The 27571-nt window shown below is 52.7% G+C and overlaps 1 protein-coding gene across 5 annotated transcripts in view; it reads left to right on the top strand.

The window, feature by feature from the left end:
• DLGAP4 (DLG associated protein 4) overlaps positions 1 to 27571 on the top strand; it is an 87061-nt gene that overhangs the window by 12572 nt on the left and 46918 nt on the right. For 3 of the 5 annotated variants that reach the window (XM_068987431.1, XM_068987429.1, XM_068987430.1), the window contains one exon: positions 284 to 524. In XM_068987431.1, the coding sequence (XP_068843532.1) occupies positions 284 to 524 (241 nt within the window). Of the gene's footprint in view, positions 1 to 283; positions 525 to 10614; positions 11391 to 27571 lie in introns of those variants that run through there. The other 2 variants (XM_068987432.1, XM_068987433.1) reach the window with 1 other exon arrangement.

Genomic DNA, 27571 nt, shown 5'->3' on the forward strand with positions numbered 1-27571 from the left:
TCTGAACACACAAGATATAACCTAGTTAACATCCTAGAAAGTACACTGAACAGTTTCTCCTCCATCTGAGAGATCAGAAAATTGAGGCCCAGAGAGGTGAGAGGGGCTGTCTATTTCTCAAGGGCTCCCTCTGCCCATCCCATGCCCTGAGTGAGATGGGAGCAGCAAGGTGGGCTGAGTTGCAGCACCAGACTCCAGCTCTGCCACTGAGCCGACCAGCAAGCACCCCCATCCCTCCAGAATGGGCGGAGATGGCCCCTGATGCCTGCTTTTGCCCGGACAGGTCCGGGAGGCAGATCTGAGCGACCAGTACGAGGCGGCCTGCGAGTCGGCCTGCAGTGAAGCGGAGTCGACTGCGGCTGAGACTCTAGACTTGCCACTGCCTAGCTACTTCCGCTCCCGCAGCCACAGCTACTTGCGCGCCATCCAGGCGGGCTGCTCGCAGGAGGAAGACAGTGTTTCCCTGCAGTCCCTTTCCCCACCGCCCAGCACCGGCAGCCTCAGCAATAGTCGCACGCTTCCGAGTGAGTACCGAGGTGGGGCCGGGACTTGTTCATTTGTTCTGCCAGGGGGCCCCTGGGACTGTGCCTGGTGGACTGCAGATGGATAGGAATCCATAGTGGGCAAGCCAGGAGTGGAGGGGTGGTTAGGCAAAGCAGGAGCCCTTGGGGCTGAACTTCCCACCAGCTGGTAAACTGGAGCTCAAACAGGGCGTGGAGGAAGGGGTCACAGAGAGAGATGTCAACACTGGGAGTGGAGTGAAGGGGTCTAGCTTGTGAGATACTTGGTGGCCCCTGGGTCTCTAAAACCCTGATTCAGAGCAGCCTCCTGCTGGCAGGCAGAGCTCACTGAAGCCCTACTTACTGGTTTGGATTAGTTCATGTAGGCAAACCTGTAGGAAGAGTGGGACCCTGCAGGGAAAAGAATGGGATTTGCATTGAGCCATCTCAAAGGGGTGAGTTTGCAGGTGTCTCTCATATTCACAATCAGGGACAACCTGTCCTTCCTGATACCTGTTCTGAGTTCTCTGACAATAACCCAGGGATGATCAGAGAAAAGGGGGACCCTCTCTCCCGGAGCAAGCCATGATATCAAGACCAAGGAAAATCATAGTACAGTTTCTAGCTTAGTAGACAGAACTTTGATCTCACTCTAGCCAGCAACTTTTCCTCTCCGAGCTTCAGTTTCCCTGTCTATAAATTGAAGCACAAACCAGACCCCAGAGAGCTCTCCAGCAGATGAAGTAAGTCTGTGCCTAGGGAGGCTTAGGTGGGTGAGGCCTTGCATGTGGTAGGAGCTGACAAGTGTAGTTGTTATTACTGGTTCTCAGTCTTGACTCGGAGCCTCCTGACAATCAAAGGCATTTGGGGTTGGGTTATTGTAGGAGAAGACACTTGTTTCAGGTGCTCAGTTGGTGTCTGATGTGAACAAATGAGCCTGAATCTCAAGGAATTCTATACACAAGAAACCAGTTTATTGACTGGAATGAACTTGGCTGGGGACAGAGCAAGAAACCACTGTGTTTCACTATTGCCTTTCAAGTCATGGGTGATATCTGGGCAGGTTCCTGAGCTTTCTCTATCCCTTTTAGACCTTAAGGAACAGTCTTGTTTTCAGATATTGAGAGTCCGGCCTCATTTCAAAACACCAGGCTCATCCACTTCAGACCTCATGCAGCTGGCAGCTAGGGCTTGACTGGCTGGAAAGCCCACAGTGTGGAGCTGGGCGTGGTGGTCAGTGTCTCCTGGGCTCCTTGTTCACAGTGGCCATTGCTGGTTCCTCCAGTGGGAGGGGAAGGTCGCTAGTGCAGGGCTTGTCTAGCATCAGGACTTTTCTATGGGACAGACGCCACTTGCAGCTCTTTCTCTTAGAAAGAGGGCCTGAGGGCCCTCATGATGCCTTCTCTTCCGGCCTGGGAGCCCCCCTCCAGGCCACTGCTGCTTATTCCCCTCAGCTTTTGCAGCCAGTGGTCCCTCTCCTCCCCACTCAGCCTCTTTTTGCCAGGGGACCTGCCCCTGCCAGGCAGGCTTCTTGGACAGACTCCTCTGAAGACAACTCCAGCCCTACTGTCTCCCTCAGCTCGACTTAACCTATATGACAATGGGGCCTGTGCCTTGAAGAACTCTGAAAGTGCAGGGCGGTCTGCTCCACCCTTCCTTCTAGCTAACCCTACCAGCCTCTCCATTTTAGGAGTCTCAAGCAGGCACTGGGGTCCACATTGTTTGGCCTCCAAATCCAGGGAATCTCTCTGCCCGACTCTCCCAGGCACTCCATTCCAGTCCTCTAAGAGCCTTGGGTGGAAGGGTCAGATTTTCCACATCACCAGGCCCAAAGGAAAGTTCTCTCCCTTTTTTTTTTGGTGGGGGTGGATGTGGGGGCATGCTGTGTGGCTTGCAGGATCTTAATTCTCTGACCAGGGATCAAACCCATGCCCCCTGCAGTGGAAGCACAGAGTCGTACCCACTGGACCACCAGGGAAGTCCTGTAAGGGAAGTTCTCTAAGCAGAAGGTGAGCGTGGGGAATCAAACAGCACCTCCAACGATTCTGTTCAAATAAACCTTCATTCACCAATCTCCCCCTACCTCATTCACTCATGAATGGGCTGAGGTTGGGTGATGGGCTACATGACTCAGAGCTGTTTGGAAGCCTGTATTGGTCAACTATTGATACAACATTGCTGCATAACAACCACCCACAAATGAGGTGTAAAAAAAAGTACCATTTATTTCTTTTACTCACCTTTGTGGTCAGCTGGAATGTGCTCCACATGTTTCTCACCCTCTTCCTGGGACCAAAGTGTCCTCCTGGGATCAGTGGCTTTGGCAGGGCATGTTCTTCTTGTGGTGATGGCAGAAGCGCAGCACAGCAAGCCTAACTACACAGGCACATTTCAAGGTCCCTGCTTGCATAGTATCTACAAAAATCCTATTGGTTGAAGGGGGTCATATGACTAAGCTCAACGACAAGGGATGAAGAAATACCCTCCCACCTCTGTGTAAGAAACTGATTTATATGGTAGTGTGAGGATTGAGGAAGGGGCGACGAGTCCGGGTCAGTAATTCAATCTATTGTGGTCCACTTTCTTGGCCACATTTATTCCGGTCCCTCTTACAGAAAATACCCTTATCCCAAAGATCCTGAAAAGTCTCATTCAACCATAACATCAGGATGTCATGGTACACCTGAAATTAACACTGAAAATCAACTATCCTTCAGAAAGGAAGAAAAAAGATCTCATGCTCTGTGTCAAATTTGGATTTGGCTCCTCTTGATTGAGGAACCTAAAACCTAAAAAAGAAAAAAAGGTATCTACCTGCCACCTCCCAAACACCGCCCCCCCCCCCCACACACACACAGCATGCATTGGTGAAACAGGGACAGGATGACTTGGAGGTCACATTCTTGTTCAGAAGGAGGGGGAAGGGGCTCAGAGACTTACTTATCCATGGCCATTGTGAAGTCCCTCTTGGCAAATACTCTGAGAGAGGGAATATCTCTTGATGAGGCCCAAGGTCTTGCTCCCTGGGGTTGATTCCCTAAGCCATGTTTTTCTATCGCTCTCTGGAAGCCCTTCCTTTTCCATTAGCCTTTTTTGGCCATGTCTAAAGGAAGCACTGGAGAATATAGGTCTTTGGGTAGTTGACGAACTGTTGTTGCCAGCTTCCTGCCTGAAGGAAGTTAGGGACCCAGGTGTCTTTTTACACCTTGAATGGTCTCAGTCTCTTTAGCCTAAGCGATCATTGTTTTGGCCGCACACCTCCCTCAAACACTTTTTGGGTTTTCTGTGTATTGTATTCCACTTTACTTCCATGTTGCAAAAACTATACCATTAATTTTTAAGTTATGACAGTCTCTCTCTATGCAATTATGACTACTTTGGGTACATCAGGCTTCTATGGGGCCATGCTCTTAAACTTTCTGGAAGCCCTTTTGAGCAGCTGAGAACATCTACTAAATGATACCTTATTATTTTCAAGTATTAATAAAAAATGTTGTAACTATGCTCTTGATTGGATCTGGCCCACATGTTGTGTCTTAACTGGCCATGACCTTGGTTTGATCTTTGTCCCCAGGCTGCATATTAATTTGAGACTGATTTACTGGCTGGAGAAGCGTTGACTGATTTATTTTCCAACTCAGCCAAGTTCTGGGCTCTCTGTATTCCCTCTAAAAACTCAACACTCCCTATATCTTTTATGAATTCCACTCTTTCTTGTAAGCCCTTATCAAATTCAGCCCAGAGGCACCAGCTCTTGCTTTTAACATTTACTTGGAAACCATCTTGCCCAAATCCATTGGTTCTCTTCAAATTCCTATAGATGGACAGTTTTACCACGCATTTTGTCTCTCCATAATGCAAGGTCACCTTTTTTCAAGCCTCCAGTAACAACTCACTGTGTACCACTTGGTCCCAGAGACAGTGCTACATATTTTTATTTTTATTGCTCATACACCCCACTCTTGGTACCAATTTCTGTATCTATCAACTATTATCACAATAATGCCGTGGAACAAGCAAGCACATCTAATTTCAGTGGCACCCAATAATACTCATTTGTTCTCATTCATGAACTTTCCAGTCACCTGGTTTTGCTCCCATGTCCTATATCCTTCTCCTTCTGGGACGAAAGTGCATTCCTGGAATCAGTGCCCAAGCCATGCCATGTGCTTTCCATAGAGGTGGCAGAAGTATAAGAGGGCTAAGCCCACCATACAAGCACATTTCAAGTCTTCTGTGAACATCTGGTTGGTTAAAGCAAGTCACGTGAGCCCAAAGTCAAGGTCCAGGGAAATACACTCAACCTTTTGTGGGAGAAACTGCAGTTATGTAGCAAAGGGCATGAACACAGGGAAGGGTTGAGGACTGAGGCCAGAAATTCAATCACAGCCGGTTCAGCACCTCCCATATGAATGATCCAGCATTTCTGGCTTTAAATGTAGGGATGGCAGGGAGGAGGGGGGAGGACTTCAATTATTCTCAATTTGGGGACTTAAGCCCAAACTAAGATACTCAGGAATGCATGGGAGGACTTCCCTGGTGGCCCAGTGGCTCCCTATGTAGAGGGCCTGGGTTCAATCCCTGGTCAGGGAACTAGATCCCGCCTGCCGAAACTAAAGATCCGGTGTTCTGCAACTAATATGCGGCACAGCCAAATTAATTAATTTAATTAATGTATTTTTAAATTAAGAAAGTATTGGTAGCAACATCTGATACCTACCCAGACATGTGTGCACATATATACCTATTTGTGGACATATATAAGATTCTATACCCTTAGACTTCTCTCCATGAAAACATATAAAAGCATATGCACATTGGTGTTCTCGCATGTATGCACACACATCCACCTAATCTCTACCTGCAGTTGCACAGATGCTCTCATATGTGTGTGTGTGTTCTTCAAGGCTCATGCCACCTCCACACCAGTGAGGAAATTGTGCCCCTACCAGATTGGAGCCACCAAAAACATCTCCCCCCTCCCCGCCACTCTGTTTCCCCACTCAGCCCTCTATCCAAGTCTCCATAGTGACCACTACATTCTTGCTTCTCTCCACTCCAACCTCTGACTCCCTCATGCTCAGCAGGTAAACTCACCTGTCTTGCAGGGAAAACCAAAGTCACCAGATTTTCAGACCTCTGCCCAGAGCTGCAGTTGGTCCCTTAGATACCTTAGTGCTAGGTTAAGAAAGACACTTAACTGTCATCTGTTGCAAAATTATCATGTCACACAATTTTTATTAGGCTTAGATCCTGTACTGCCATCTGCCACAAACATGTCATAATAAATATATAATTCAATTATGTCTATGTTATGAACAGCACCCTATCCTATATGTGGCATCCTTAATCTGTGTACAACCTGTACCACCGTACATGGCAGTCTTGCCCGCCATCACCTCCCTCGTTACAGACACACCCTAATATGCACAGGCACACCCTCCCACAGCCGCTGTTTCCCTGCAGGGGTCTCCTGCTCAGAAGGCTGCCCCCTGTCCTCAGCATATGTCTCCAAGAAGTGAGCCCACCGAGGGCTCTTCTGAGCCCCCAACTTGCCAAGGGGCATGAAAGCTCTTTGTCACTGTCACATGGGCACATATGCTCTCAGGTCATCAGCCGCGAGTGGGAGATGTGGGGTCAATTATTGAGACAGAGCCTGGCAGGGGCAGGCCCCTCCCCAGTGGCCATGGGCAAGGCATGGAGCTGCCCACCCACCCACCTACCCGCTGGGAACTGGCCAGCTTCCCAGCTGCCAGCGCTGCCTCCACAGACACCCCCTCTTTCCCTTCCCCTTTCTGACCCAGATTCCACATTCCGGAAATAGCTCTGGCAGGTGACTGGCAGGCGGGGGTCAGCCCCTACTGGGATGGTGGGGGAAGCAGCAGATACACGTTTAGGTACCTACACATGCCCCTCCCCAGCCACAGGACCTGCCGGGAAGGCCCCTGGGTACCCTTAAGTCTGCCCCATCCTCCGTCCTCTTTCTGCACTTCTGAGAAAGAAAAGAACAGAGAACAGAGAACGCCCTCCCTCCCACTCTTCCCATCTCTGACTCTGCCCACCTCCTTTCCTCTCCTTCCCCCCACCCTCCCTCCATCCCTTTCTCCCAGCTTCCCCTCCCCGCCATCATCTTAGCCTTCTGTCTGTCTCCCTCAGCCCTGTTTCTCCCCACCACCCGCTCTCCCGTTTTTCCTCTCCATTTCTGGCCTTTCTCCCTCCCCAGCCTGTCTCTCTCCCACTCCCTCTGAATCACAAGAGAGGCTGTGACATCACTCAGGAGCCGTAATAGTGGTGGGCTGTGGGATGATACCTGCCACCCGCCCCTGCCCTGCACCAGCTGCATTCTCTGCAGGGGAACATGGGTACACGTGTGTACATGCACAGATGTCCACACACCTGGGGTCACTCTCTGGTGGTGCTTGAGGCTCTAGGGTGAGCTGGGATAGGTTGCTGGCCTGGGAAACATCCTGGATCCTTTTGGATCTAGTTTCTGCTCTGCTAAGTCACTCTGGGTGGGTCCTGGCCCCTTCCAGATTCTCCATCTATGTTGTGAAGCTTGGATTTGGAGACCCCCAAACACCTCCTATCTGAGTCACAGAATGCTCTGTCCTCTTTTCTTTGTTCCTTCTCCCCTCCCCCGGAACTCCCCCAGTTTCTTCTCTGATTCATTCTCTTCTGCACAGACACAGGAAGGGAGGCTGACAAAATTCCAGTAAGCAGCCAGCCTTCCAGGCGCCCTCATCCCCCAAGCCCTCTCCCAAGCCTGACCCTCCACAGTCTCTGATTATCACGCTACAAGCTCCTGTCAGGTTGGACACTCGTCTCCAGAGTGTCAGGGCAGAGAGGAATCTCAAAGACCATCATGTCCAGCGATGCAAATAGGCTTCAACTCACGTGTCATTCCTGATCCCTGGAGCTCAGGACTGAGAGTGAGTTAAGCAGAGAAGTGTGGCACCATTGATTAGTGATGTCTGCTTTGGCCAGGAGAGTTGTACTTTTCTGACATTCCTGATTTAGCCCAGTTAATCATGTGCACACACACACGCATGTGCACACACATACATATTGACATATTTTACAAAGAAACTGTAGCCTAGAAGAGGTGAGTGTCAAGTCAGGGTAACCCAGTTAGTAGGTCAAGGAGCTCTTTCCCCCGCTGGGTCAGCCTGACTTGAGTTCCCCACTATTCTGTGGGTGTTGAGGGGTGTGCATCCAAGGTTCTGGTAAAGAGCTGCAGTGTGGTCACAGGAGTTTCAAGAATCATCTGGCAACATGGGCAGGATGGATTGGAGGCTGTGCAGTGGCCCAGGCAAGGCCCAGGGAGCTTGGGCAGGGAACATACAGTCAGAGAATAATGCGAGTGTCCAGGAGACTTTCCTAGAGTGAGTGATGAGGAGCCAGAATTCCTGCCTCTTGAATGAGGGCCCTCTCTACAGAAGGCACTGGGCAGAATGGGGCCTTCCTCCTTGGGCCCCACCCAGCCTTGGACCAGGAAGTCCCTGGTTAACTGAGCCAGTCTCCTAAGTCCCATTTTTAGGCAGACCCGTAGAACCTTCTCAGGGAAACAGTGATTGGGCTGCTGGTGGGCAGGCTGGGAATCCCAGGTTTCTGAATGAGACAAAAATATCCCTTACTCCCTCAAGGGTAGAGAGGTCAGGCCAAAGGAGGAGAGACTAAGGTGCCTACATTGAATCGTGGAGGCCCTACAGTGGTGTGAAGGACAGGAGTCTTGCCATGGGGCATCCCTTTCATTGACTAGATATTCACGGATCACCTACCATGAGCCAAGTGGTGGTGCAGGACCAGGGACACCTCAGTGAGCAAAATGGAAACCCTAGCCTTCATAGAGAGTATGCTCTTGTTGGGTGCAGATGGTTGGGTTGGAGGACAGACAAAGCAGTCAGCATAAATAATGCAAATAAATACATGGGGTTTTAAAAATGTTTCTTTATTTGGCGTGTCAGGTTGCAGTCTTCATTGTGGCATGATCTTTTTGTGGTTGTGGCGTGGGGCACATCGTGGGCTTAGTTGCCCTGGTATGTAGGATCTTGGCTCCCCAACCAGGGATTGAACCCACATCCCCTGCGTTGGAAGGCAGATTCTTAACCCCTGGACTACCAGGGATGTCCCTTAATTATATGGCTTATTAGAAAGCAGTGTAGGGCAAGGAGTACTGGCAGTGCCAGCAGGGGGAGGGGAGGGATATTGCAGCATAAATAGGGTACCAGGGTAGACCTCATTGAGAAACATGTTTGAGCAAACTCTTGAAGGAAGTGAGGGAAGAAGTGGTGGTGGGGTACTCCAGGCTGGGAGAAGAGTGATACAAATGCCCAGAGGCAGGAGGGCTCAGTAGCTGATGGAGGCCAAACAGGGCTGTGGGTGTGGATGGGACACAGCAAGGCAGTCAGGCTGTGCTCTGGGGCTTCCTGAATTTTCGTACGTAATCAATCTAAAGACTAAGTGAATGATATAGGTGTAGCCGTGACTGTGAGAAGGGCAGAGCAATCTAGTATTTTCAAAGTGCCTAGTGCAGTGCCTGGCATCAATATTAAAAGGAAATGGTTGCTTTTAGTATTTTTGTTGTTGTTGTTTATTCACTCAGTCATGTCTGACTCTTTTGTGCCCCTGTGGCAGTAGCCCGCCAGGTTCCTCTGTCCATGGGATTTTCCAGACAAGAATCCTGGAGCGGGTTGCCATTTCTTTCTCCAGGGGATCTCCCCCACCCAGGGATCCAACCTGCATCTCCTGCATTGCAGGCAGATTCTTTAGCACCAAGCCACCAGGGCAGCCCGCTGTTATCATTATAACTTTATGCAAAAATCACAACAGTGGTATTGGAAACTGTATCATCTTCAGTAAACTTTTCTCCATTTTACATTTGCAAAACAGAGGTGCAGAGAAGGGCAGGGGCTTGTCTAGGTCACTTAGCAAGGCAGGTTGGGGAGCAGAAACTAGATATGCAGATGGTAGACTTACTGTAGGTGCAGCCTGGAGGGATGAGGCCCGGAGCAAGGGCCAGGACTGTGAGTAAGGGGACTCACAGGGGCGAGGCGGGGACTCCATGAGGTGAGGAAGCTCCATGAATTGTGAAGGGAGTGACTTAGGAATTTACACAGCTCCTATTGCACTTGGCCCTCCAAGGTATCATGGATGTAATGGTTTTATTTTACTAAAGAGGAACCTAAGGTTCAGGAAGTTGAATGAGCATCTTGTCCAAGGTCACACAGCCCTCCAGAGGCTGAGCAGGGATTAGAACCCAACCTGCAAGACCCCAGATGAGCACAGCAAAACCAGGAGAGAGCGGTGGGGACACTAGAAACCCTTAGGACGTAGAGTCCATAGTATTGGGAGGCTAATTTGACCACACACAGGTGAGACGATGTGCTTGTGCGGAGCCTCTGTTTCCCCTGGGGAATATCCAGGTGTAGCCACGATAAACTGGTACAGACTCCGCGGGCCCCTCGCTCGTCAGGGAGCATGCGTCTCGTTCCAGCTGGAACCGGTTTGTGGGGGCGGCTGGAGGGGCGGAGTCCCGGGCGCTCAGGCACGCGCGTGCTGACGTGGGCGCGCGCTCCCTCGCAGGGTCGGGCGGCCTGGGCGTGGGCTGGACTGAGCGTGTCGCGCGCTTGCGCACCCGCTCCGCCGGGCGCGCGCGACGGGCCACGTGCCGAGAGGGCCGCGCGCGGCCCCGCCCGCCCCGGGAGTCCCGAGCGACGCGCGCGCGCGTCTGACGCGGGGGGCGGGGCGGGGCGGGGCAGACGCGGGGCTTTAACCCAGAGGCTCCGCCCCTCGGGCGTACAAAACCGGAGCCTCGGGCCGGGCCGCGTGAGGGAGGAGGGTGAGTGCCCGCCGCTGGCCGCAGCTGCCGCCAGCCCGTCCGTCACTTCGTCGGTCTGTCCGGTCCACGTCGTCGCCGCCGCCGCCGCCTCAGCCCGGACGCCTGGGGCCCGCCCAGCGCCGCTCAGAGCAGCCGCGGCCCCGCGAGGAGACGGGCGCCGCCCCCGCCCGGCCCTGCCCCCGCCCTCCTCCCAGTCTGTCCGTCCGTCCGTCCTCCCGCCCGCTCGCGCTTCCGTCCTTCTGTCCAGCCACCGACCCTGGGGCCCATCTCCCCGCTCCGCCCGCTTTGTCTCTCCCTGGCTCGCTGTCTCTTTGTCTCTGCCCTCGCGCTGCCTCCCAGCCCCTCCCTCGCTCCCCGATCTCGGGTCCCCCTCCAAGCGCTCGTCTCATCCCTCAGAGTCTCCCTCTCGGAGCGCCCCTGTTCTTCGGGACTCCCTCTCTGAGCGCCCTCTCATCTTCTGGGGAGGGGGCTTTCTTTCAGAACACCTTCCACACTCCCCGCACATCCCTTGGGGATCCTCCCTTCCATCTGTCCCCCACACCCTGGAGATCTTGCCCCTTCTTAGCCCTCCTTTCTGCAGGCTTTTGCCTCTTTTGGTGTCCCCCCTATACCCTGGGACCTCTGTGATCCCTTGGGGTCTCTCCTTGGGACCCCCGAAGCTCCCTAGCTCCCTGACTTCCGTACCCCCTCCCTGCCTTTCCTTGGTTTGTCCCCCAGTCGTTGTTCTCTGTCGGGCCTCCGCGCCCCCCAGCCCCCTGGGTCGGGGTCCCCTGCTTTGCTCTCCCTGCCTCTCCCTGTCCTCACATCTGTCTTGCTGGTGTCACCGCTCGATGTCTCTTGCGCTGCAGACCCCTTTTTGAGTCTTCTCCTCTGCCGGGGGCTCTTGCCCCCCACTCCCCCACCCCCCACCGCGCTTTCTCCGCCCCGTCTCCCTGTCTCCCCTTTCTCCGCTCCTGTGTCTCTCCCTCTCCCCTTTTCTGTCTTTGCCGGTCTCTGGGTCTCTGACCCCCATCCGGCCCTCATGGCTTTGTGTCTGGAGCTCTTGAAGCAATGTGAGTGGTGGGGTGTCCGGGTCGGGCCGGAGTCCCCCGCAGGCTGGCCGCGGCCGAGGCTCCATGGGGTTGGCGCGCTGGGGCGAGGGCTGGCGCTGGGGACTCCCCACCAAGAGGGCAAGGGGGTAGGGGCCAGGCTGTCTGGCAGAGGTGGGAGTGGGGGCCCTTCCTGCTCTGAGGCTTCTGCTTTAGTTGCTTGTGTGTGTGTGTGTATGTGGACCGTGCCACGGGCTGGGCATCCCTGCCTGCTTGGCCCTGCATGGCCTGGCATTTTGTGATCGCTTGTGGGCAGGCCTGGGCTATTTTGGAGCCAGCAGGATGTGATATCACTGGGGCGTTTATTTAGACCTGACTGGGGGTGGGGGCTGCGTTCTTGCCAACTTGAGTAATCAAATTTTGCAGGGGGGTGCGGCCTCCTGAGCAGCTGAGCTGTGAGGTTTGGGGCCAGAACTTGTAAGCCACCAGATGGGCAGGTGAACCAGGGTTTATGCTGCCTTGGTCTTGCTGAGACCGTTGGTCAGGGTGAGGGGAGAAAGGAGTTGTTCTTCACGTGACCACCTTTGAGGTTTGGGTGTAGTGATCTAAGACCTCTGGGGCCATGGGTCTGCCAGCCTCAAACCTTGTGACCTTGAATGAGACCCTCAGCCTTTCCCAGTCTCAGTTTCTCCATCTGTACAAAGGGAATAGTTGTGTCAATCTCACAGGGTTGTCATGAAGATCAAATGAAATATCTGTAAAGACACTTTGGGAACTGCCAGCCTAGCTCTAACCTGAGCCCCACAGAGGGGAAGCAGCTAGTCCATGGGCACACAGGCTAGTTCATGGCAGAGTTGGGACGGGGATCTGAGCCTGGGACGCCCCGGTCCAGAGTTCTTTACTCCAAACTCCATTGCCACCTATTATTCAGAAATACACCTGCCCTGCCAATAGGGCAGGGAACCAGCTGTCCCCTTTTATGCCTCGATTCTCAGTTGTTCTTTTTCAGTTTGTAAAGGTAGGTGGGTGTGCCCAGCGGGATGTCTGTGCTGGGAGGCAGTCGGATTTTCCATGTTCCATCCCATTGTTATTTAAGGGTGGTCCTGCTTGCCCAGTGGCACTTGGGAATAAAGTCAGTCAGTCTGTGGTTGTGAGCCCCACCTGCTTTGCCAGCTTCCCATAGAGCAGGGGAACAAAGGCCCCGGCTGAGAGATGCTCCGCAGACAGCTGGGGTCCGCTGTCAGGGAGCCTCAGATGTCCCAGAACTTTGGAGCAGGATATCAGATCAGCTGTGATAGCTCCCTCGTCTCATAGACAAGGCCCAGAAAGCACAGAGGATTCGGCGAGGACTCCTGCATCCTCTGTAGCACTGCCAGACTTGTCACAGTCAGGCGGGGTCACCTGCTTACTGGTGTATAAGGACAGCTTCCAACATCCATTGATTGACCTCTTATTGTGGGCCCCGAGCTTGACATGTTACACAGATTTCGTGCAGTGGGGAGGAGAAAGGGCTTGGTTTCTGGTCTAGAAGTGGGAGGATCAGGGTGTGGTCCCCACACCGCACTGTGTCAGCGAGGCTGCTTTCCCCTGGGCTTCAGCTTCCGTATCTGCAACATGGGAATAATCTTCCTTGTCCTCAGATGGATTCTGAAATCATGGAATCCCTAAAGAAATTCTGGGCGGCAGACTGCCAAGGTTCTATTCTCGGATCTGATGCTAAGCTGCTGTGTGACTTCAGACAAGTGTCTTCCTCTATCTGTATTTTTCCTTCAAAGAAATGAGGAATTGGATGTTGTGGTCTTGGAGGTGCTTTCAGCTCTGACATTTGAGGATTTTTTTTTGAACACCTGTGGTCTTTTTTTAAAAAATTATGAATGACATTTGAGGATATTGAGGTAACTGAAAGGCCACCTATTTGTACCTACATCTGGTCTTACCTGTGAAAGTGTGTATGATCACAGAATAACAGAATGTGTTGAGTGCTGCCAGGTATGTGTTGATGATATACTGTGGGGTTTCATCAGAGAGAGACCTTGTCCAGGCAAAGAGATCAGAGACACTTCCAGAAGAAGGCAGTGCTTGAGCCGGGCCCCTGTACCTGACACGTTCTGCCTCTTATAGGAACTGTTCCAAACAAAAGAAAGAGTGTGGGGTTTTGAGTCGAAAATGCCTGGTTGTAATTGTTCTCCACTCACTGCGGGTGTAATCTTGGTCTAGTTACTTTCTTTCAACTTCGGCTTCTTCATCTGGACTCAAGATAATCATATTTACACTGCAGGGTCATGGTGAGGATTAAGTGAGATTCTATATTTAAAAATACCTAGTACACAGTAGGTGACTTCTCAGGTAGCCCGGTGGTAAAGAACCCACCTGCCAGTGCAGGAGATATGGGTTCAATTCCTGGAACCCACTCGTCTTATTGCCTGGAAAATCCCATGGACAGAGGAGCCTGGTGGGCTGCAGTCTGTGGGGTCACAATGAGTCGTTCATGATTTAGCAATTGTGCACGTGTGCAGTACACACTAGGCATTTAATAAATGGGAGCCTTCACCTCCAAGTAATATCTGGATCCCTTTTTTCTTAGTGGGAACAAGACAGAGGCCCAGACTCTCCCACTACCCCTCTGTGGCTGGGGTTCAGGTGACAAGGAAAGCACCTTCTGGCTGTTCTGATGTATAATAGCAGTAATCCTCTAATCTCTCCCTCGCTGTGTGAGACCTTGTATAATCTGCCAGGCTCTTTCCTTACCCACTGTTCCCCACAACAGTCCTGGGAGGAAGTCAGAAGCCAGTGGAGTTCTCCCTGTTTCACAGGTGAATGAAGCACAGGGGGCCTGGGGAGGGCCTTGCGCCCAGGCCTCTTGACTTTTCTTCCGCTGCAACCACAGTGTTGCTCCATATTTACTGCTGCCTGGTAGCCTACCCCTTGGGCCACCTTCTCTCCATCTGGCATCTGTTCTGCCAGGAGGGTTTGCTTGACATTTCCCCAGCCTCTCAGCTCATCTCAGATTTAAAGAGACTAGCTTGAGTTCGGGTGGGGACTGAGTCACCACTTTCCTCCACTTTCTCACCCTGAGCCGCAGCCAGACATGCCCAGAGGGCCACCACCGTAGACCTGCTGGTCATAGACCCTGCACACAACAGGCGTTCCTCCCAGAAGCTCAGGTGGCTCTCTCTGGGCTCTCCGGGGAGGGCAGGCTGCAGGGAGGCTCCATATGTATTTCTTCACGCCTAGGGGGTCGGGAAGCACAAGCCACACTGAGTTGTTGCCTGGCCTCTTCTGCTTCAAGCCCTTATGTGTGCTCTATCCTCCCCCGTGGTGCCTCGCTTCCCTTGGAGGCCACATAGTCAAATGCCTCCTCTTCAAGAAGTCTGTGATTGCTGCCTCTGGAGTCATGTGAATTTAGTCTGCACTCGATGAAAGTGTGACCTTGGAGATCACCTCTCTCTGCCTCCGTTTCCTCATAAAATTTAGGCTCCACATCTTGACACAGTTCAGGCTTCTGAGCCCTATCCCCAAAGGGTCTCAGTTGACCGGTCTCCTTTGGGAGGTCTGGGTGCAGGAATGAGCTTTTTAAACCAGCCCCCTGGAGGAGGCTGATGCTGAGGGCTTGTGGATTGCGCTCAGGGAAAAGCTGAACTGAATGATTCCTGGCCTGGGGTCACAGTTTGGCTTGTCCCTACTGTGTGACCTTGGACTGATCGACTTTCTGCACTTCAGTTTTCTTCTGGGTCAGAAAGGGATGGAAATGCATTCCTCCCAGGTTGCTCTGAGAATGTAAACTGGTATCGGAAAGGTCCTGCAAGACGTGGGAGCATGTCTGCCACACTGGGTGTTGGGGACTGTGCTGGGCGGCTTCTGGCATTATCCCACTGCATTATTGCAACAATCCTGTGATACGGGTCCCAATATGATCCCGAACTGACAGGTGGGGAGACTGGTCCCTCATCGTGCTCTTTGTTTCAGGCAGGATTGGTTGTTTCCAGAAAGAGGTTACCAGCTTCCCCTGCTCAGTCCCAGCAGTAGATGCTGTCAGCCCTGGCCAGGGTAGGGGCTGTGAAATTGAACAGCTGGGCAGGAGTGCAGTGCAGTCAGCAATAGGAATTGAATGAGGTTGTCCAGGTGTGCGCTGTGCGTGCCTCTCAGGTTCTCAGGTTTCCCAGTCCTGGGGGAGGGGAGCCACAGCTGCCTTCCGTCCCCCAGCCTGTGTTGGAATCAGCTGGTTTATCACCCGCCCACTCCAGGGAACCAAGGAAGACAAAAATCTATATTCTGGAGTTAAAAGATTATTGCTGCTTGTTTCACTGTAAGAAGCAGGCCCAAGGAGGGGAAGGGACAGGACGTGCCTAGCACTCCAGAAGACCATGTCAGGGCCAGGCAAGAGCTACCGCCCTGCCTCCCCGCCCAGGTCTCCCACATTTCTCTGTCCCTGGCCTGGTTCGCCTGGGGAGAGCTGGTGCATGGAGGCTCCATTTGGCCAGTATAGAGGACAAGAGCCAGAAAAGTGGTCCCAAGTGGTTGAAGCTGGACCCATCTCAGCTGAACTGGGCTTGGAAAACACTCTCTGACCAGCGGTCTGCCCTCCCAGCCCTGGGCCAGACTCCGAGAGGATGGGAAAGACCAGACAGACAGGGAGGGCCTCTGCCCCTGGGAACTCAGGCTCTGACAAGGGAGACAAGGCCTACAATTATGAGAGACTGTGTGACAGTCTGTAATTAAGCATCTGCTGAAGAAAGGCTTTGTCTGCGGAGGAAGAAGTGAGCGTGAGCCAGAGGAAACAAGAGCCCATGAGAGGGGGACTGGATTCAGAGACCAGCGTTGGGGCTGGCATTCCTGGGGATGGTTTCTCCAAAGGTAGAGGTGCGGGGGCTGGACACGGCGAGCACATATTTTGGAAACAGTGAGTAGACAAGTTTAGCTGCCGCTCTGGGAGGGCCCAGAAGGTTGTAGGCTGCATTGAACTTGAGCCGAAAAGCAGAGACTTTAGAGAGCCATGGAAGGTTTTAGAGCCAGAGCAGCACAACTGGAGGATTTTTTTCAAGATGAGTCAGGCTGGGTGAGTGGGACTGAAAGAAAGTGGTGACGGGAGGAGCTTTGCAGGCATCCCGGAGAAGGAGAGGGCGGGGTGCAGGGGGAGCCCATGGGAGGGGAAAGGGCAAGTTGGTGTGTAGAGGATGTGTGTTCCCTGAGGAGAGCCCAACTAGGGGCCTGATGGGCCAGCGAGAAAGATGCTGGGTCTTGCTACTTGGAGCAGGGAATAACAGTCTGAGTGCATTGCTCGTCCACCTGCTCTGTGCCAGGCTCCATGCCAGGGCCTCCATGGGTGCTCTCGTGAAATCCTCTCAATAAGCCCGAGGCAGGCAGACTTACCATCCCCCTTTTACAGATAAGAAACGTGTGGCTCAGACCCAAGGCTGACTGTAAACACTGGCTCTCCCAGTTCAGCTCAGCTTCTTAGAAAGGAACCTCCTACTGTTAGGGTCCTGGGAATCTGAACCTTCTTGACCCTTGAATTAATACATCCCTTGGGCTTTCCAGGCAGCACTAGTGGTAAAGAACCCACCTGCCAGTGTAGGAGATGTGAGAGACCTAGGTTCAGTCCCTAGGTGGGGAAGATCCCCTGGAGGAGGCTACCACAGTTCATTCCAGTATTCTTGGTGGAGAATCCCATGGCCAGAGGAGCCTGATGGGCTATAGTCCATGGGGTCGCAAAGAGTCGGACACGACTGAAGTGACTTAGCACACATGCACGCGCAAGTGTGTCCCCTAAAGCCCACACGCCCCCTGGTTTCTAGAGACTGGAAGACCGGGGCTGAGAACCAGCTCAGAATTCCTTGAGGAGGAAACATCAGAGAACTGAAGGGCCTTCACATCAGCCGTTTTACTCACCAGGCTGTGAGCAGCCTCCAGAGCTGGGCCTCCTGTGGCTGGCCCGACTGTGGGCACGTCCATGACTGGGCACACTGGAATTCTCCTCCGGCCTCCTCCCCCACCCCCAAGAGAGAGTGTTCCCTGGCTCAGCCACAAAGGCAGGAAGGGACTTGTCCAAGGTCCTCTCAGCTCAGGAGAGCCGGGTGATGAAACCCAGTTCTCCTCTCCCAGGCTGCAGCCAGGGATGCCCCCTAGGCAGAGCGAAGGCGAGGGGGAGTGGCTTCCAGGGGAGGCAGCAGTGGTTGGTCACAGTGTGTGGCTTGGAAACCAGTGGCCAGTCCTTCTCTGTGTGCCCCCTTGAGCAGAGCCGTGGCGGAGGGTCTTGGCACAGCTTCCACGCGCCACTCCCCACTCCTCCCTTGCCTGCAGTAAACACCCCTGGGATCCTGATGCCAGTTCTAGTGGTAAGTCACTTCAGTCATGTCCGACTCTTGCAACCCCGTGGGCTGCAGCCCACCAGCCTCCTCTGCCCATGGGATTCTTCAGACAAGAACACTGGAGTGGGTTGCCACTTCCTCCTCCAGGGAATCTTCCCAACCCAGAGGTCGAACCAGCGGCTCCTACATTACAAGCTAATTCTTTCCCACTGAGCCACCAGGGAATACACTGACATCTACTCTCTGAGCCTAGGGGTTTACAGGGTACAATTGTAACTGCTCCCACAATCTTCATACCAGAAAGCAGGGCGAGAGTTTTGATGAGGGATTTTTGTGCTCCTTTGGAACAGACTGAGCCTGAGAAATTACGTAGACGTTGGCGGAGTGAACTAGAGTGCCCTGTGCTGTCCCTTTCGATTGTAGTAATTCATTTGATCAATGCTTTACCACTTGCCAGGTGCTTTGTTGTAAATGTGATCATTCTCAGGTATATTCATTCTTTTTATTTTGTTCTCAGCACATTAGTTTTGGATCCTTAATGTTTGTGTAGCCCGTTTTTGATTTGCAGAGAACTTATCCACCTTATCTCAGATTCTTACCCAGCCCTAGGAGGTCACTACTGTTCTTGTCATCCTCATTTTCCAGAAAGTGGCTTGACCAAGGTCGCTCTGGGATTTATTGACTGAGCTGTTGTTCACTCATTCAACAAATATTTATTAAGTGCCTGCTGTGTGCCAGATGATGAGCTGGCCCTGGGAATACAGTGACTGGGAGAGCCATTTTAGAGACTTAGCTTCTGACCTCCCAGAGTCCACTGAACCTCCAGGGTCTAGCAAGGATCCACTCCAGTGCTCCTTCCCCCCACCCTGGGCTCTTTCCACTGCAGAGCCCTGGAATTTTGGGCATGAGGCTTACACCTAAATTGTTGTAGCCTGTGAGCCTTCAACCTGGAGCATCATGATAAAGCAAGCCAAGACAGCAAGTCTCTGCAAACTGAACTTCAAGAGTGACAAAGGAGGTCTTCGGTAATGGCTTAATTATTAACAAGAAGGGGAGGGAGGGCATCTCTACAGAAGGCCATCTGCTTCTCCCCAGGGGGATGGAAGTTACCCAAGGGCGACTGTACCTAAGATCCTGGCCTGAATTTTCTGCTGCCTCCAAATATTTGATTACAGTCTTCACAGATGTGGAGCCCTGTGGCCATGTGCTAAGCTGGGGACCCTCCTTGCCTCCTTTAATATTAAATGAGACAAAGGCATATCGTAGGATATCAGTCTGGAAGGAACTCTCCCAGCCTCCTCACTTTCCCACGAGTGGGAACCACGTCTCAGAGGGGAAGGGTCTTGCCAGTATCCTATATGGAGAGAGATTCTTTTCTCCCTTTCTGTCTTAACAGCCCGACTTAGTTTCCCCAGTCCTTTTGGAGGAACTCCCCTCTCCCAACTGTACCTGTTGAGCATTCAAAGCCCTCTTCAAGTCTTTCGTATGCCTTAAGGCCGAGTTTTTTTCCCCTGAGTCTTCCCTGCTACTTTCTCCCCTGCCCAGACCCTGTGGTGTCCAGGCTGCCTCCATCTGCTTTCGGAAGCTGACCACCTATTCTGCAAGGTGACCAGCAGCCCTTGTTCAGTTCAGTCACTCAGTCGTGTCCGACTCTTTGTGACCCCATGAATTGCAGCACGCCAGGCCTCCCTGTCCGTCACCAACTCCGGCCATCTCATCCAGCAGTCCTTGAGGAAGCTTCAAAATCCAGGTGTCTGGGCCTTGCCCCCAGGGAATGCAATGCCTGTCACCTAGAAGAAAGCTTCCTTGGGTACATTTTGCTGGAGTTCTTTTTTATGTGCAAAAGTTATGCTTCTCTTAAGAAAGCAATCCATGTAGGCGGTTAAATATTTCAAACTTGTAGGGAAAAAAATGTCTAGTGATAGTTGTCTGTCTCCCACCTAGGCTCCTAGATAATCACTGTCAAACAGTCTTGGTGTTTTCCTCCAGAAATATTCTGCATACGCGGGCAGCTGTGTCCGTCAGTCCATCTGGTTTTACTACCTAAGGAAATGGCAACCCACTCCAGTGTTCTTGCCTGGAGAATCCCAGGGATGGTGGAGCCTGGTGGGCTGCCGTCTGTGGGGTCGCACAGAGTTGGACACGACTGAAGCGACTTAGCAGCAGCAGCAGCAGCCCCTGCTGTTCTGTTCCTTGTTGGCTTCACGTGAGACTGTCTCTTATTGTAGGTTGTTCCTGCACATGGCCGTGTAGTCCGTTGGTGGATGGGCCACCCATTATTTATCTGGTCCTCTACTCAGGGACTTTTGTGTTGTTCCCAGCCTTGCTGTTACGAACACCGTTCCCCACTTGGCTGTATGTATGTGGGCAGGCATCACTGTGGGAGCCGCTCCTGCAAGTGGAATTGCGGTTTCCAAGAATCTGTGCACCTAAACTTCTGTTACCTTCTTCTGCATCCTGAAAATCTGTGTGTTTTGTAAAGCACCGTGGTTAGGTATTGACTATGCTAATCCAGCCCAGAGAGGGGGAGGCCGACCAGTGTCACTCGGCAGTTCTAACCCAGTGAGATGTCTCTAGAGTAAGGTACCGATGGGAGGGAGGGGGGGCAGGAATGAAGGGAAGAGATGGGCTGGGGAACACATCAGAAGTGGAGCCAGGATGGTGGGGAGGGATGCTGTTACAGGTACCTGGGGACCTGTTTGTGACTTGGTCTGCAGGGAGAGATGACTGCCCCTACACACATACCACACACACACCACCCCCCCTTCCCCTGCTTCTCTGGTGTGTGCCACACCTGCTTGGCAGCAGCTAGGCCAGTGACCTCATTGGTCCAGCAAATATTTACTTAGCTCCTGAATCCAGTTCTGGCTTAGCCACTCTGTCTCTGTGCCTTTCCAAGCCTCAGTTTTCCTCATCTGAGAGATAGGGAGACTCCTCCTTGCCTTCCTCATGTCACCAGGCTCCATCTAACCAGTGGGGAGATGTGGTAAACCAGCCATCTCCAAAAAACAGATGGCAGTGGTCTTAGCCATATCGTGGCTGGCACCCCAGGGTCAGCAGAGAGTGAAGTTTGGACCCATCCTGGGTGGGCTGCTGTCATTCTTGGCAGATGGCCTTGGCCCTCGAGTCAGGAGTTTGCAGGCAGCTGTTGGTGTCTCCTCTACAACTGTCTCCAGTCTGTACCAAGACTGGATCGGGCTCATCTCCGGGGTCTTCCTGACTTTGCTCTGTCCCAGGGGGCTGCTCAGGATAAAAGAGTTGAGTTGACAGGTTGGAGAGAGACAAGACAGGAAGCTGAGGGAGGGTCTCCACATGGCAGCCAGAGTTTTGTGTCCTCCCACAAGCCCACAGGAAGACCCACAAGGATGACCCAAAAGGTCATCCTCTGGTCATTTCTGCAGCTCCTGTTCAGTTCTCAGTGGTGGCGGGGATGAGGAAGGGGAAGTTCTGTCCTTTTTCTAGTTTAAAGGGACACTTGAAATCACTAGCCGAGTTCCTCCTCCTGTTTTATCAGTGGGGAGACTGAAGCTGAGGTTGAGGCCCTCCTCCCAAGTGAGAAGTCAGGTGTTCAGCCCTTAACTCTCACTATCTCTCCCACGTTGTCCCCGTCTTTAGTTTCGCTTTGGGGTTAAAAACCAAAGTGAAAGAAAAAGATAAAGCAGGAAGCAGCTGCCTGAGACCCAGCCCAGGCCGCAGTGGGCCCTGGGGGGCCTCACAAGGCCTTGCTGGCAGGGGAGCAGGCCTCTTTCCGACCGGCTCCCACCCTGGTTCTGGGGCCCTGGCTGGGTGGGGGCTGGGCAGGGCCCCGCCAGGTGAGGCGCCAGGCTGAAGACAGGCGGTGGCCTCCTGGCCAGGCCCACGCTGTCTGGGAGACGGCCAGTTCGACGGGTTCCCCCCAGTGAAGTCAGCCTCTCCCGGGTGTGGCCCCAGGTGGGGAGCAACTGCCTTTGAAACTCCCGTCCTTCCGGGGCAAGGCCGGGCTGGAGCTGGGCCCGTGTTGGCCTGGGAAATCAACCCTGGCTTCCCGAATCCAGCTTGTACAGAGCAGTTCCAGTCTCCCTGAAGGTAAGAGCTAGCGCCCATCTCCACCAAGAAAGCTTTTAACCTTTCAGTCCCTGTGGGCACTTACCTCACCCCCTGATGGTTTCAAGGACCCAGATGGCCTGAAAGCCTTTTGTCCTGATTATGCTTCCAGCCCCAGGGGCTTGGAGAGGACGGGTTGTGGGGAGCAGGAGCCGTGCTTCTTCAGGAGTTGATAGGTGGCCTCCCAACAAGCCCCAGGATCTCAGGTTCCCCATTTGTTTCTTGGCAGGAGCTAGATCCTTCTAGCTCTGCCGTTCAGCCGAATCGATCTTGGTCCCTAGAGCTAGTGAGAAAGTTCTAACACGCTTTGGGTTCACCCATGTGTTTCAGAGATGAACCGTTGCCTAACTACCTGGGGTCTCAAGTTCCTGTTTCTCTATGCTTTTTCTAAGGAACCTCTCAGCCTTGCCAAAGCAGATATGGTAACAACTTGGTTGCTTCAACAAATAGGACTTTTTTGTCCACCTCTCTTCCTCTCCTCTGCACAATCCCAAGGTCCCCAGGCACAGAGCTGTGTTGGTTCAAGTCTGCTCCAGGAGGGCACACACTGAGCACACAGTAGGTGATCTGGACATTGTGGCAGAGCGACTGCACTGACGATCCACACTGGACCGTGCTGCTCCCCTGGGAGGCAGAACCCGGCGTTTACAAAGCCCAGCCGTGTCCTGAAGCCCACATGCCAGGGGCCATGCAGCCCGGTAGCTAAGAGCATAGATCTGGAGTCATACTGCCGGGATCCAGATCCTAGACTGGATCCCCAGATCCACAGCCTGGAGCTGTGAGGCTTTGGCAAGTCACTTAATCTCTCCGGGCCTCAGTTTCTTCATCTGCAAAATAGAGTTGATAATACTGATATCACACGAGTCACAGTGTGAGAGTGAGTGTGTGTGTATATATGTGTGTAAAGCACTCAGCTGGGTGTCTGGCACAGTGGAAGCACTTAAGAAATGTTAGCCCTGCTCTCTTATTGATATCCGGAGAAGATTTGGAACATTTAAAGACCATCCCTGTCCCATGCCTGGAAAAGTTCAGATGCACCTGGTGTTTGGAGAGGAGTTGGTCATCTGATGGCTCTTTGTCGAGTGTGGGGCTCTGATGGGGAAGATGAAGCCAATTGAGGCAGGCTTTAGAGAGGACCTCAAAAGCAGGGGAAAACTCCAAGTGGATGGAGATTTTTAGGGGAGGGTGCCTCAGGTAGGAGAGGGAAGGCAGGGGCTGGTTGTCCAGGGGTCTGGGGATCTGAGTCAGGCTAGAGAAGCCTGCCCAGAGCTGTCAGAGTCCACCAGGCACTCAGCCAGGGTTTATTTCAGTGCGGTCATCACTCCATTGGGCAGTTTGCTTCCCCGGGCTGTGATAAGGAGTCTGCTCTTGAGTGCTGTGAATACAGTAATAGGTCCAGGCTCTCCTGGAACGTTCTTGCCTTCCCAGGCTGCATGAGGTGCTGTCGGCCCAGCACAGGGAGTGGTAGCAGTCAGCAGGTGTCAGCCTGCAGGGTGGGAGGAACTGGGCTTGTCCGGCGGTACCTGTGAAGGCAGGGCAGCCAGCGCTACTGCTGCCACAGCAGTTTCCCCAAAGAGGGCACGCGCAGCAGTGTGTGGGAACAGTCCAGGGGCAGAGGACTTGGGTTCATCCCAGCCAGCTCCTCCCCGCCCCCACCTCCACGCCCCTTTCCAAACAATCAGCCATTCATGCCACGCGCTGAGCCAGGGGAAGAAGAGGGAACAAGACAAACTTGGTCTCTTTCCTCAGGGAGCTTGGAGACCCCATCCAAGCAAGTAAGGATACACAGGATACTGTATAATTGAGATCAGAGCCCTGAAGGAAACATAGTTGCCGAGAAGGACTTTCTCAGAGAGGATGGGGAAGGCACCTCAGGGAAAGTGGGGTGGAGGATGGGAAGGAGGCAGGCCAAGGCAGATTGGGAACTGCATAGGGGCAAGACCCTGAGGTGTAAGGCTTTTGGTGTATGGAGGGAACTGGGACAGGTTCGGGTCTGAAAGGGTCTGCAAGGTCCGGGCCGGGCCTGGCTGGGCTTGGTGAGCTTGATTAAGTAACATCAGCGCTTCCAAATACTTACATCATCATCACTGTCATCATCAAGTTTTCATACTGATCATTAGTCATCTAGGGAAAACTTCTTCACCGCTCCCTACTTACTGCTAACGCCCTTTCACATACTGCTTCAGCAGTGCACAGAGCCCTGTTGCTTCCCTCGCTGAGGGAGGCGGGTTGCAGTTAGCACTGCTGTTTTTAGAAATGATGGAACAGAGAGGTGAAGTGACTTACCTGGAGTCACACAGCTTAACCAAGATTTGAAATCCTGACTCACTGCTCTTTCTTTTCTGCCAACTGCTTTTGTTTAAGAAGTCCAAAGCAGAAGTTTCTACTTCTTTTTAGCCAGATTGCCGTTCCAGAATGGCTCATGCTTAGTCGTACCTAACTCTTAGCGATCCTTTGAACGGCACCCTGCCAGGCTCCTCTGTCCGTGGGATTTTTCAGGCAAAAATACTGGAGTGGGTTGTTGCCATTTCCTCCTCCAGGGGATCTTCCTGACCCAGGGATCAAACCCACATCTCTTGCATCTCCTGCATTGCAGGCAGATTCTTGACCCACTGAGCCGTTGGAGAAGCCCAGTTTGAAAGTTCTGGTGTAGAATGATGGCATAGTGGTTGTGTTAGGGCACTGGGATTAAAGTGACTTTGTAACTTCTCTGTACTGTTATACAGGGTATTTATAGCTCTTTTTTTGTTTTATTTAAGTATTTATTTGTCTGCGTTGAGCCTTAGTTGCAGCACACAGACTCTCTAGTTGTGGTGCGTGGACTCCGGAATGCGCAGGCTTCAGTAGTTGGGGCACACAGGCTTAGTTGCTCTGTGGCGTGTGGAATCTTGGTTCCCAGACCAGGGGTCCAACCTGCATCCCCTGCATTGCCAGGTGGGTTCTTAACCATTGGACCATTAGGGAAGTCCCAAGTTTTAATTTTTTTAACCTCCACATTTACCTTCCTTCTAACTCCTTTCCAAGGTTCTAATACTAACACATCCATCTCTACCCTTGTAGACCTCCAGTCTTTTTAATTTTCTATTTGCATTTTAAAATTTTGTTTATTATTTATTTTTGTCTGCACTGGCTCTTCATTGCTCAGCTCGGGTGTTCTCTAGTTGGAGCAAGTGGGGGCTGCTTTTCGTCGCAGTGTGTGGGCTTCCCGTTGTGGTTCTGGAGCACACACTCTCGGTGTGAGGGCTTCAGTAGTTGTGGCACATGGGCTCAGTAGCGGCAGCTCCCAGGCTCTAGAGCACAGGCTCAGTAGTTGTGGCGCACGGGCTTCGTTGCTCCACAGCAAGTGGGATCTTCCCAGACCAGGGATCAAACCTATGTCCCCTGCATTGGCAGATGGAGTCTTAATCCACGGCACCACCAGGGAAGCCCTGTTTGAATTTTGCTGTTCCCCACCCTGCTTTTTAAATTTCTATTTCCTGAATCTCAGGAAATAGTCGTCTCAGATTATTAGTCAGCCCCTGCTCATAAATACATTTAAGTCAAATCAGAAAATTCATGCTTAAAGTAGCTTTAAATATTTTATTTGTGACTTATGGATTTTGGTGAAAAATCAGTGTGATGACTGGGGCTCATTTGTAGAGGATTCCTCAGTGGACTCTCACTAGCCCATTTTTTTTTTTTTAATTGTGGTTAAGTATACATAAAACTTTACTGCTGAAACTGCTTTTAAATGCACAGTTCAGTAGTGTGAAGTACAGTTCACATCTTTTACAGCTATTGCTGCCCTCCATCTCTTTATCTTTGCAGAGCTGAGACTCTGTACCCGTTCCCTCCTCCTCCAGCCCCTGCAAATCACACTTTCTACTTTCTGTTTCTGTGGCTGGGTACCTCATGCACTAGCCCATTTTAAGGAGGTATATTTGAAAGGAAGAATAGGTGGTGTCTGAATAACAAACTCTTCGGGTTAACTCTCCAAGTTAATGCACACCGCAGCCCTCAGCTTTACTTGGCTGGGTTCTAGCAGAATTTTTAAAAGGCTGCTCATCTCCCAGGAGGGCTGTCTCCCCAGAGGCAGCCTTGGTTCCCACGCCCGCGGTGGCTGTGTGGAGCCTGGGCACAGCTTCAGGATCCTTCTTAACACAGGCAGGTGCTACTAATCAACCAGAAGCAGCACACCTGGTGGAAACTGTGTCATCCCCGCCTAGTGCCGTGCCCAGCCTTTACAGATCAGTCCTAGGAGGGGAAGGGACCATTTGAGGGGCAAGTGATGTCACAAGTCTCTTTGTGAGAGCGGAAAAGGGCCTGGCAGGACAGCCCAAAGCCTGGGGGAGGCGGGTGATAGGTAATGCTTGCAAAACATCGGGGCAGAGCAGCTCCCAGAGGGGTGGAAGGTAAGGTCAAGGTCAAGTCCACTTTCTCCAGGTGCTCTTCAGAATGCTGGCTTGGGCTTGAGGTCTGTATAAAAGTAAATGCTAGCCAGAGTCCGCCAGCAGAAAGGGGAAACCAGGCTTTCTGTGGTGACTTCCAAGCTTTATAGGAACGTGTGTTGTCAGTCTCCTTGCCACCAAACTTGTATATTTGTTGTGCAACCAGATGCTGTGAAGGTTGGTTTCTGGAGATTGAAACCTGAAAGGTTTTCCCTCACTTAGTAGATAGAACACAGCTTGCTGGGTGATGCTGAGCAAATCCCTCAGCCTCTCTGAGCTTCCGTTTCCTCAGCAGCACAAAGGGCAATGGTGAAAACATCTCCTCGTGGGGATCGAATGTAAGGACCTCGGAGAGTGACAGGGCCATAGCCGCCGATGCCTGAGCAGGCGAAAAACACCGGTACCTATGACTATTAGTCGCTAATATTCAACCAGTCCTTACGGGGGCGTCTCACACTGTGCCATTGCAAGGGCAGGGTTCTGTGGATGGGATTGGGAAGCTGCTGACCTTCCCCTGGGTAGGTTTTCTTTCAAAGAGATCTTCCCAAGTGTCACCATATTGTGCTTTTAGAGGTGGCGGGAGAAACATCGAGTAGAGAGGGGTATGGCCGCGTGAGGGGGAAGGCCCTGCAGCCCTGCGCTGCTTTGGGGGTGAAGTCAGAGGATCCTGCCTCGTGAGTGGCAGCAGGCACTCTCTGGGGGGACCCCTTCTGGGTGCCACGGGCATGGGAAGCACGCGGTCCTTGCCTTCCGGAGACTCAGAATCTAAAGGGAGAAGGAGAAGAGTAAGGCCTGTGAAACAGTGTGATGGCAGAGGCCTGTGACGCCTCTACACCGGTCATGGGGGGTGACCCAGTGAGGGGCACTGGGCCGGGGCGGGAGGGCAGTCAGGGAAGTCTCAGAGCGAGGAGTGCTCAGAGTAGACCAGAAGCGGGGGAGGCAGTAAGGTGCAGGAGTGGGGGTGGTACAGGCAGGGAGCAGCCATGCAGAGGCCTGGACACTGCAGACATGGGGGGTTGGCATGGAGAGGGGGGCAGAGAGGAGTTAGAGGGGTGCTTGGTGAGGCAGGGACACCAGAGGTCACCACCCTAAAATATTAACACAGGTATGCAGGTGTGGCCCCGGGGGATGGGCAGGTGGCTGAGGTCCTCAGGACCCTGAATTTTCCTGAGCCTGCCCCCTGGAGGGACAGGACACCTTGCTTCTGCTCCAGGCCAGAAACCCCCAGCTTCTGGGCCCTCGAGTGCTTGGAGGGCCTGGGGTCAGACAGCTGCCCTGTGGGCCCCTGGTTCAATATGCAGGCCCCTCTTGCCTGGAGAATCCCATGGACAGAGGAGCCTGGCGAGCTGCAGTCCATGGGATCGCAAAGAATTGGACACAGCTGAGC

The sequence above is a fragment of the Capricornis sumatraensis genome, chromosome 15 (assembly GCF_032405125.1).
Source record: "Capricornis sumatraensis isolate serow.1 chromosome 15, serow.2, whole genome shotgun sequence".
Classification (NCBI taxonomy): domain Eukaryota; kingdom Metazoa; phylum Chordata; class Mammalia; order Artiodactyla; family Bovidae; genus Capricornis; species Capricornis sumatraensis.